The following is a 12245-nucleotide window of genomic DNA, read 5'->3' on the forward strand; positions in this document are numbered from 1 at the left end:
TCAGCGGCAAAGACACCATCAAAACCATGAACTCCATCCACTCCGGATCCCCATCGGACCCCTGCCCTCACCACGTCTTCAACAAAGCCAGCGCAGCCATCGCGCCCCACCTCCGGAAAACAATCAACTGTTCCTTCGAGACAGCAACCTTCCCAGAAAGCACGCCGAGATCAACGCCCTTCTGAAGAAGCCCAAGGCGGACCCCAAGGACCTCAAGAACTTCCGGCCCATCTCCCTGCTCCCTTTCCCGGCAAAAGTGACTGAGAAGATTGTCAACAAACAGCTGACCCGCTACCTCAAAGTCAACAACATCCTGGACCCTTCCCAATCGGGTTTTCGCAGTAACCACAGCACCGAGACCGCCCTCATCGCCGCCACTGACGACATCTGGACCCTGATGGACAAAGGAGAAAAAGCCGCTCTCATCCTCCTGGACCTATCAGCAGCCTTTGACACGGTCTGCCACCGCACCCTATCAGCACGCCTCCATGACGCCGGTATCCAAGAGAAGGCCCTGGCCTGAACCACATCCTTCCTCTCCGGCAGAACCCAGAGCGTACGCCTCCCACCCTTCTGCTCCAAAACCACCAAGATCATCTGCGGCGTCCCACAGGGATCCTCCCTCAGCCCGACACTGTTCAATATCTACATGGCCCCCCTTGCCCACGTCGCACGACAACACAACCTCAACATCATCTCCTACGCCGACGACACCCAGCTGATCATATCCCTTACCGAAGATCCCCACACCGCCAAAGCTAACCTCCACCGAGGAATGAAGGCCGTAGCCGACTGGATGAAGGACAGCAGACTGAAGCTGAACTCAGACAAGACGGAGGTCCTCATTCTCGGACCCACCCCATCAGCCTGGGACGACTCTTGGTGGCCCACGTCCCTAGGCACAGCCCCGGAACCCACGGACCACGCACGCAACCTGGGGGTCATCCTCGAATCCACTCTCTCCATGACCAGGCAAGTCAACGCCGTCTCCGCGTCCTACTTCAACACCCTCCGTATGCTCCGCAGGATCTTCAAATGGATCCCCCTTGACACGAGAAAAACCGTTACCCAGGCCCTCATCACCAACCGACTCGACTACGGGAACGCCCTCTACTCAGGAATTACAAACAAGCTCCTGAGACTACTCCAACGCATCCAGAACGCCTCGGCCCGACTCATCCTCAATATCCCCAGCCGCAGCCACATCACACTCCACCTGAGAGGCCTGCACTGGCTCCCCGTCAACAAAAGGATCACCTTCAAGCTCCTGATCCACGCACACAAAGCACTGCACAACACCGGACCCACCTACCTCAACAACCGACTCAGCTTCTACACCCCCACCCGAAGCCTCCGCTCAGCCAACCTCGCCCTCGACACAGTCCCCCGCATCTGAAAAACCACTGCCGGCGGCAGATCCTTCGCCTACCTAGCCGCCAAGACTTGGAACACTCTCCCCACCATCCTACGACAGACCCAGGACCTGCTGGCCTTCAGAAGACTCCTCAAAACCTGGCTCTTCGACCAGTAGCACCCCCCTCTCCCCAGCGCCTTGAGACCCTCACGGATATGTAGCGCACTTTACAAATGCAGTGATTGATTGATTGATTGATTGACCACAGCATTGTATCAAAAGTCGTTCAATCGTGTATTTATCTGGAAACGGTGTGTAATCCACTGAGTAATTAGTAAAATATTTTAAGCAACTACTACTCAGGTGTGACAGAAGCCAGAGGTGGGGCTCTCCTACATGTTGTGGTTATGCCCAGTAATTACTGAATACTGGACACCAGTAACCACTGACCTGACAGAGATAACTGGAAAAGCAGGATGTTTGCAGCCAAAGTTTGAGACCTCATAGGCACTGATGGGAAGAACGAGGGAAAAAAATCCCGGTGTAGGTACCAGTCCTGCCAACCTATGAACTTATTTCACCATGTGATGAGGAGGTGGGGCCTTGGAGCAGGCGAGACCCCTAAAAAAAAAACAAAGAAACAAGAGAAAGCGTCTCTGAGGTTGTGGCCGATATCCAGGAGTGGTTTCACACCCCTTAATGGACATTGGGTGCTCATAGCCTCCAAAGACGACTTGGAATTCCACCTTTGTACAGTGGTTTCCACCTCATTTTCTCTGCCACCATGTGATTTTGGCTCCTCTCTGGTTGACCTGGTGAAGGTAGCCAAAATCTTGTGATACATGGTGGCATCATGTGAGTTGGCAGGTATGAGGTACGGAGAATTCGCCTTAGAGCTGGCCACCCAGGCTAATCGTTACCCATTGGAAATCAAGGTAACACCTGTGATGGAGTGCGCAGAAGTAAAAAATGTTACGGAGAAAAGTATGGCGGCATATAACGTAATTAAAACATAATTTAGGTAAAAAAAGATTATTTGCTTCTTACATTCAATGTGTCATTTTGCTGCTTAGAGAAGCATGGAGTACTGTTACCTGCATACAGTTACATAAATGTGCCCCCGTTTATCCCATTCAGTTCAGATCACTCTTTAGCTTTGGAAAGATCATCTAACCATTCATCCTCTCACTGTAGTCTCACATAAACTCTGTAAAGATGGAGTTCAGTTCTTAGAAGAACATGGCTGGGAGGGGCATAGTAATTGCTGCAAAATAATAGCAGTTGCAGCAAGACCATCTTTAACAGTGCAGTCCTGCCCATTGCCGACAGCTGTCACTCTTTCCAAAAGGTAATATTACCCTTTAAATGCGCCACTGCTGGTGTTACATTGCATTCTTCTCTGTACACCTGGTTATCAAAATGCATCGAATTTCCTCGCTAATGCGATATTTTGCAGTACTGTTATCCGCTCCATGTCCCTTTCTCGTAGTGGAATATACATGATTTCCCCAGTTCAGTCGCTGCCCAGACACATTGTTAGGTTGCCTGAGTGTCTCTGTCAGATGGTTTGTCCCTGACCTGGCATCCTTTAAGTACATCTAATATATTATCTGCATAATTATATGTTTGATTCCTGACACCCTTAGTCCTAGCCTGTCACTAAGGCTTCAAAATATGTTCGCTAGCAGCTCCATTGCCATCATGAACAGTAGTGGGGGCAGGGGCTATCCTGACTAGGATGCATGCCCCATCCTTAACTGGGCACGCATCTGAAATCACAGGACTTGTACGGATTCTAGCTGTGGAGTCAGTGTATAGTGAAATCACCTCAACACAGTTAAGAGATAAGTCCAGTGGGAGACCGCCCTTACAACGCTGGCATTACAACTCAATGCCTTTACCACACATCCTTTAGTATGCAGTGCCTATACCACGCACGCCTTTACTACGAAATAAGTAAATATTAAGTAACCGTGTGTATCTGTGTGTATCATTTAAGGTGTTTTTAGGGTTTAGGGGTGCGTCCCATAACATGATAACTGCACCTTGATGGTCATCACACGTGATTTGGAAACACTTTCAACATAGGATCAAAACAAGGACAACACCCTTCGAGCCAGTGCTTTAAATGGGAAGGTACTCTCCGGTACTTAGAACTTGCACCTCTTTACTTTGAAAGGGACATTTCCTGCAGTTCTCAGCACTGCTGCAACACATTCAGTAGGAGAGTACTGTCACTTCTCCCAGTAAGAAATAGGTACCCTAACGAAAATCACTTTCACACATTCTACATGGAGCAGCTTGCTACCCATGGTGGCAAACACTTCAGCGACCCTCATATTTAGTAAGAGCTATATAGATGTTGCAATATAATACAATTCCATGACAGCAAACGGGTATAAAAATATTTTACTACTCCCGATAATGTCCCTGTACACAAGTAAGCAATTTTATTAAACAGGAGCACGAGTACAAGTTTGCAGATACTTTTGTCCTTACTATCCACAAAGTGGAGGTGTAGTGGAGGATTGTTTTCTTTCCAACATTTAACTTAGAGGCTCGTACTGTATTAGTGAAGAGCAGTTTTTCACCACTAGCGACACAATCTCTGTATTTTGAGGCGGAAGCCATAGCCAGATAGAGACTCCTTACATTCAGAACTCTGCTTCAGGACTCTCTATCGGGGTTTCTGTTGACGCGGTTAGTTATGGGTGTGTATGGTCAAACATGTATCATGGCTGCCTTGTCAATTTATCCCTTTTAGAATGGTGGGCAGTTTGCTGTCCATGCAATGTGCGATTTTCGTCAGATTTGTTTTCATTGCTTATTATTGAAATGCCTAGTATTTAAATGTTTGCAAATACTACGCTTGGAGATCATTAAGTGTTGTGTATAGGTTTGGAAAAGATAATGTTTTAATATACTGCAGCATCAACGTCAACAAGAGGCAGAAGTTACAGCTTTTGACTCCACTGACTTTCTCAAAAAGAAAAAAGATAACTTAACCAAACTTGAAATATTCAAAACTGCAGCTGAGAAAGAAATTAAGGGAAGCAAAAAATGCATTAAATGCACAATGTGAGAAAACAGTGTGTGTGCTTGTGTGTTATGAAGATACCATAGTACCGTGGTGGTTAACCTGTGCTCCAAGGACCCAATGGGATTGATGATGCCTACTCAGGGGGTCTGAAACTGTTTTACAGAATTAAATAATATTAAAACAAATACATTAAATTGAATGCACGCTATACAAATAAAGAAGCAAAGAAATTGGAAATTGTGCCACTTTTCTGAATACGATCCTCAATTAAACTGCGTATTCCAATATTTAGGAATTTGTTTGATGTGTACTTATTTTTGTACTTTTGTGTATTGTTTTGAGGTTTAAATCATAGAAATTGTTTAGGCAGGGAGTCCCCGGTTTCCAATGACTCAGCGGGGGTCACTGGATTCCAGTATTAAGTGGGGGTTCACAGCAGTCAAAAAGTTAAGAACTCCTGCCCTAGTAAGTGCTGGTTTGAAGACCTGCCAGCGCTAAGCAGGTTCTCTCCATCATTTCAGTGTTAGCTTCCACCAGTGGTGATGCAGTAAAGGACTGTGCCATTCTTCTTTATCATTTTTGGAATCATTCTCTAAACACACAGTTTGCAGGATTCGTGTTTGTTCGTTTTACCTCTGACCTTGCGTGCTCCCTATCGTACTATATAGAGAATGTGCAGACGTCAGACAGAAATTACTTCTATAATAAGATATTCATATAGTTAATGTATCACTATTCTGGTCATCTACGTGCTTTGATATCCAGTTAAGTTCTAGAGCGATATTTGTGCCTTACAAGTGGGATACACAAAGTGGCCATGTTCCTTAACGCATTACTCTTTGTGACATTGTATCAAGCAACCACAGGCCCTCTCTTAGCTAAACCAATGCACTCATTTTTGCCCAACGTGCATCCATTGCACTGCTAATGAGGGATTTGCTAATTCTAGTATTTGCTGCAGGCCTGCCTTAGAAAGTCACACCTTCTAGGTTTTAGTAAGCTCCACAAAACAGCAGTGCTTCTAACCCCACCTTCACAGGACAACCTGTGACTTTTCTGCTTGCGGCCATGTGTCATCAGTGGCTCATTGCATTGTCTGTGTTATAGAAGACCGGGTGGGCCTTCTGATGGAGACTGACTAGTTTGGTATTCGTGCCTCTGCAGTTCCAACAAGGGAGCTGAAAAAAGAAAAGGACTCTGGCAGGCCAGATTACGGTAGAGCTGTAACGGAGAAAGCATGTCATTTATTTTATAATATGTTTTTTCCCATACAGTAACATTGACCTATCTCTGTCCCACACAGGTCTCTCGGGAGAGGTGCAGACCTACTGCGAGACTCCAGACAACTGCGGCTGGCCGCACCTGCGTGAGGTGAACTTCCCCCACCGCGTGCTGACTGAGCCCACCATCACCCTGGGGGTGTCCGGCCTCAGCGCCCAGGGCTCCGTGGGTGTGACCGTGAAAGCCATAGACATCACAGACGCTGGCTTCAAAATCCAGATCAGTAACATCGGAGACCACCATCTATCATCCGTCAGGGTGACCTGGATGCTGTGCGCATGAGAGTGACCTCAGATCTGCGAGAACGAGGCGGCTGAAAGGGCGGGAAAACCACTGTTAATAGAGAGTAAATGGAAAAGGGGTACCTTCAGGGAGAACGTTGAATATGTATGCATTTTTTTTTATGAGAGCAATGCGGTACTAGAATTTTACACCTTAACACAGGATATTGTTTGTGCACCACTGTTAATTCAGTAGCTGTGCCACACCGGCTTATAACACGGACACCATTCATTTTCATTTAGGCAAATCAGTTTTTATGTATACTGGTAAATGGCCAGATTTCCTATCGCTTGACTATGAAACAAAGTTGGGAAGCACAGTTTGTTCTAATGCACTACCTCTTGATATTGTTTCATGCACAAACTTTAAGGTTGGGTTGCGTTACTTTCTCGTTTCCTGCACCACCATGATGCTCCACGATTGTTTGTAGGAAGAAGAAATTACAATTCAGTTTGAATCCGAGGTCCCCCTTATAAGGTGGATGATTTTAATTCTCTCAACATCTGCCAGAGGTGAAGACTGTGTTACCAAAAGCCGCAATTCTAGGAATATTAATTTCAGCCATATTGTTTCAATCGAACGAGTAGTGTAGCAACATTCCACTCACTGGACCTTTGACATTAACGCTAAGTAACAAAGTATCTAAGAAGGAAAAAAAACAAAACCTTTATGTGCCTTATGAACAAGTCTTTGTGTCATTCAGGAGTGCTGTGTCTAGGACACTGTAAGCACAGTATTCCGTGTATAGTGTTTGAACAGTAACCTAGTATGGAGGATTTATTAATGTCTTAAATGGGCTCTTTTTGCAGGGTCCAAAGGAACCAAAATATCGTTTTGTAAATTTTAGAGTTTTGTTTGAATTGTATGTCTCATTTCTGTTTTTCCTCATCCCACTATAACAGTCAGACCAAACATTAGTGTTCATTTTGCTTGATGAGTCAAAGCAGTCTCAGGGGATATTAAGATTGACGTAATTTGTCGAACATCACAAGCGAAGCAGCTGGTTGTTCGGAGGGTGCTGGCAGTGGAAAAAATAGTACCTTCCCCCTCCTAAATTTATTAACAGCTGGTGTGCTTCTCGTGAAAAATTTAACATGATATTAGATGTGATAAAATGGCTCCTGACCCTTAGCCAAAGTGTTCCTGCATGCCTGTCAACTGAAGATGTAATGACACCTTTGTGTTTGGGACACTACTCTACAGCGCTAGCTGTGTTCTTTTTTTCTGAACTTTGTTTCGCACACACTAAGTATTGGTGCTTCTACAGATGCTCTGTCTTTCGCACTCTTGCTTGATGACTGGGATTCTGTGCATCAGCAGTAAAGGCGTTGTGTTCTCTCCAATGCCTGTGTTAGGCATCCGTTGCACATCGGTGCACATCCGTTGCTTTTCTATGACATTCTTGGGTGTTAAAGTTTTAATAGGCTATACTTCCACTTATGTTTTTATGGATTGGGTTACTGGTTGCGACTTATGAGATTTGGATAGGTTGAAATGTTTGTTAGTGTAATATGATTGGGAAGACTGTGATAACCCTACTGAAGAGACGGTCAGCTTTGGGTCTACCTAAGTGGTTATTGTGTAGCCCCTAGAACTGCATTTATCTATAAGGCACAGGACTATGGGTGCAGATCTGTTTTTTTGTACAGACAGCCAGTCGAAAAATTGAATCAAGGCATTACTCCAGTAATATTTTTTTTTTTTGCACCTAAATTGAGATTGACTCCTGTAGCTGACTTATTGGTCTATTGTTGAGGAGTGTTTACTGGCTTAGGGGGAAAAGGCAGACTACTTCATTGAAGGAAAAGCTCATATTTTATTTTTTTGACATTTGCTCTAAACCGGTTCCAAGAAAAATTGTTTTGGAATAGGATATGATCAGTTGCAGTTGGATTTTCGTACTTCAGTTGGTTGATATCTATTGTGCAGGACAGATGACTGTATGGAGATTTAATTCCAGGCTTTGGGTTAGCAATGTGCAGTCTGTAAAGAGGGAAAAGGACACCCCAGCACGGCCATATTCACCTAGTTTGTAGATCTAGACGTAAGCTAGCTAGGAGGCTAGACCTGTGTGTATCAAAAGCCAGCCATAGATAACAGTTTTTAATTCTTCCAAGGCCAATAAAATAGATAACACTGTTTTGGGTGCCTAGAATGCTATTATTTATAACCGAGAGTTCATTGTGAAATGTATATTGCAGAAGTGGTCAATATTACAGAATTTCAAATTGCTGCCTTTGAGATTTCACAAATTGGAGAAACAACTCCGAGAAGAAAGGAGTCTTCTGATTGCTTAAGGTTGTAATGAAAGCAAGGACTGCAGTGCAAAGCATACTGCGAAAGGACTGCATAGGCCAAGGGGTGGTATAACATGGACCACTTTAAGACCATCAGTAAGGAGCGTTATCCATCAGTAGTTGTTGTGAATTTGTGCCATGCTGCCATTGATGTTATGGTGGATCCAGACTGATTTTGTGTTTATGCCACCTGAGCTTAGAAAGGCTTTAGTAGACTGACAGCGCTTTCACTGTGGAGCTTGGATGAGCAGAGTTTACTGATACTTGACAGGCTTTAGTTGGGACCTTTTGAAAAAGGGGCCAAATAAGTGTGGGTCCAAAATACCTTGGAATGTTTTAAAAGTACATAATTCAGCAAAATTGTCAGAAAATCCTCATTTGTTGGTCTTGTATTTGTAAATCATGCCCAAATACTTAAGTCTGTAATGCTACTGTACTGATCACAGATCATGAAATGAACGTACCATGTGTTCACATTTATCAGTCTTGTGAAAAACATTTTTGTGGCTCTGAGGCTAACATGTCACAATTGGCAGTTTTAGCACAATGGAATAATAGAAACGGCGAAGCACAAAGATTGTGTTGTAAAATTCTTCGTGTTAGCTTCTGACAAGTCTACTGATCTCTCTGCAGAATGGCAAGCACAGCACTGATATGCAGATAATATTTGAGAGATATTTGGTGATCTTTGATCTCTTTGTCCTGTAAGACAAAAGATGTGGTAGCAGTTTTAAAGCAAGAACAACATATCTTCAAAATTAATCCTGACATTTCTGAGCATCGGCCACTACTATCCGGCTTGCAGGAGGGCTCCAATAGTGGTTCGTCTCGGAGAGGAAAAGACTCCTATAGTTGCTGTCTGTAATTTTGGCAATGCCGTTGTGATTCCTGAAGATATTTTTGTGTGACATGCCTCTCTCCAACGCCCTTGATGTGTATGGATAAGCACCTGAAGGTTTATTCAGCAAAAAATGAATGACGTGGTGCAAGTAGTTCGACTCTCTCTTGAGTTGTGTCCGTTTGTCATTGAGGAGATATTCGCTCATATTCACGGTACAGTCACCAAATTGATGCTTCTGCTCTAAACAGTGTTTCTCAGTCAAATTGTTTACTTGAAAATAAAACCTATTCAATATCTCTTGAAATTTTGCTCCTGCAGTTTAGGCTTTCTAGCTTGAACGGTTAGGCAACCAGCTACTCAACCATTACTTTGTTCATATTTGCATTTGGGAATTTTTTTATTAATATATTTTAAATAAAAGAAAGTCCAAGGCGATGAACGTTTTTGTTGTCTTTTTGTAAAGAAGCAAAATGTTTAAATGGAGATATGTATCATGTCTAATCTCACTCTTTTATTTCATTCAGGCAAAAGTAGCTACTTTTTAAAAGTTGGCTTATTTTTTGCTTACTGACATTCCAAAAGGCACATTTGTAAGAAAACTCAGCCTTTTTGTTGTTACTCCTACTTTTGGTGCACTGTTTTGGCTTTTTTGTTTCTGTGGACAGGAATAAAAGACCTATCAAATTATTATTACCTATTGTCTTTATATCTGTTTGCCAGTATTCTTTATGTTCTATCTGTATTCAGCCGAAGTGCATTTCAAAAGGTATACTCATTTCTGTTTGTACCTTTTGTTGGTCTCTGCATGTCGTCTGCTCCTTCAAAAGACTGCTCAAGCAATCCCCATGATAGAAAAGGGACCTTTTTGGAACTGCCAAGTGAGGCATGTGTGTTTGAGAAACGTGACTTTTGGTAGAGACTTCCAACCAGAGGCTCCTCCCCTTGTGAATTTCTCCAGGCACCAGACTGAGTCAGGAAGATTTTAATTGCAACTTCGGCAAACCTTAGGTGGATTTGTGTGGCTATATGCTCAGTCCGTCCTGCCCCAAATGAGACATTGGGCCACTATATCGGCATCACCTCCACATGCTGATCTTGGTTCCATTCTTTCTGCGCCTTCAAATGTGGATTCAGAGTTTGCTACCTCAAGTCTGTCAGAATTCTCTTTCCAAAATTCTTCCAGTGTGCAAGGAACATATCCTCTCCTAAGGCCACATAATTCAAGTGGTTTAAGGATTGACATAAAGAGATGTCAGTGACGGACACCTACATGGTCGGTCTGGGCTCCACACACTACTCAGCATTGTGTGATAAGTGCCCCAAGATGAAAAGCATTGACGGAAGTTGAAAAAGTCCTGATCGAAGTCAGTGGTGCTTATATGCCCCCACTCCATGGGCAATCTTGGGGCCAAAAATCTTCCAAATCAAGATCCTCGGGTAAGTCCAAACATGGATCCCCTTCGCCTGGCCATTCCCACCACTCTGTTGTGCCATATCCCAGGTACTAATGGGCTGCAAACCTGTCTTAGACTCTGAAATCAGTTCCAACGTTCCTTACAATTGGGCATGATGTTCTGGGACCCAGAGCCATGCCTCACCAAATTCAGGAATTTAGAGAAGAGTTGGATCAGATTTTGGTATCCCTTCAGATCAGGGGGTCTTCAAACTGGGGTGTGGGCCCCCGTGGGGGAGCTTCAAATTACCTGGGGGGGGTGGCACCAGGCTCCGGCTAAGAGAAGCATTATGCTGATAACAAGGCTTTGTTTTAAGCTGAAAAAACTTAGCAGCAGTACTCTGCTCTGTAAAGGGCCATCAGTAACATGTTTTGACATTTATATTCAACTGGGAGTATGTGTCAAAAGGGAAGGGACTCAAAATACTAATCAAAACCCCCACTCCACTCTCTCTTCTAGTAATCACACTATGGATACTTTTACATTTTAGTAAGGTCTGCTTGACTAGAATAGTATGTTTGGAATCATGTATTTGATTGCATTTTCAAAACAGTAACATAACATAACAACAATGTTTAAATAAGTCTAGTCATATTCAAACATTGCCAGTTTGATAGAATAATTGTGAAAACTTTGGAGGCAGGCCCGATGATTTTATTTTTCACGGGTGGGGGGACAGCATTAAAAAGTTTGAAGACCACTGCTCCTGATCCTTCAGGCATGTCTTTGGGACCTAAGGATCTGAAGTAGCCTCCAGTCTGGTTACCGCTGGTGGATCTGCCCTAGATGCCAACTGTTATCGTTACAAAGCTGTTCCAGCTTCAGGCTCAAACCTGATTCCTTACATGGTGCCGCTTTTTACACTGCAGCCTGGAGAATCCGCATCAACACTACCAGAAGGGGAGCCAGTAGTCCTTTCAGACTCTAAGGTGAATCCAGAGCAACTTCCATTGACATCACACCAACTTCACATTTACCTCCATTCTGACCCTGAGTCACTCTTTGTATGCCACCATGAATTCTGAACTGATGATAGCTTAGATACATTCATTGATGCTGGCCTTCATTCTCCTCTTCTTAATGTGGTCACTGAAGAGTTTGCCTCCATTTCTACGGTGACAGAGAGTTGCTGATGTCTTGGACTTAACCTTGCTTACCACAGAGGTAAAGTGTACAAAAAAAGTATACAAAAAATGATAGAAAGTGGAGATAAATTGATCCAGTAGCACTCATCTTTAATGATATTGTTAGAAATGGGGTTTCTGGTTGGCTAGGGTATGCACCTCAGCCAGGCAGAACTTACCCACTATAGTCAGGGCAAGGGAGTTACACGTCCAAGATAACCCCTGCTCATCCCCTTGCTAGCTTGGCACGAGCAGTCAGGCTTAACCCGGAGGCAATATGTAAAGCTTTTGCACAACACACACCACACATGTGATGCAATATCCCCACCACAAAGGAAACACAACACCAGATTATATGAAAATATACTGTATTGTACACAACGCAATTATCAGACCAAACATCACATAACAGTACTATCCTGCTACCTTAGCAGTTGTCAGAACGTTACACATTAGTTACTCTGCAAACTAGCAGTAGTCACACATAACACACAGGTTACCCAGTATTCTGCAACATAAGCAGCAGTCGGGAAACACGTTATCACATTAGAACACTTGTCATAAGAATATCA

The 12245-nt window shown here is 43.8% G+C and overlaps 1 protein-coding gene across 1 annotated transcript in view; it reads left to right on the plus strand.

The window, feature by feature from the left end:
- LOC138300053 (golgin subfamily A member 3-like) overlaps positions 1-9530 on the plus strand; it is a 69449-nt gene extending 59919 nt beyond the window's left edge. The window contains exon 5 of the mRNA XM_069238895.1: positions 5698-9530. Coding sequence (XP_069094996.1) covers positions 5698-5957 — 260 coding nt within the window. The 3' untranslated portion in view covers positions 5958-9530. The remainder of the gene's footprint in view (positions 1-5697) is intronic.
- Positions 9531-12245: the final 2715 nt, after the last annotated feature.

This window comes from Pleurodeles waltl, chromosome 6 (assembly GCF_031143425.1).
Source record: "Pleurodeles waltl isolate 20211129_DDA chromosome 6, aPleWal1.hap1.20221129, whole genome shotgun sequence".
NCBI classification, from domain to species: domain Eukaryota; kingdom Metazoa; phylum Chordata; class Amphibia; order Caudata; family Salamandridae; genus Pleurodeles; species Pleurodeles waltl.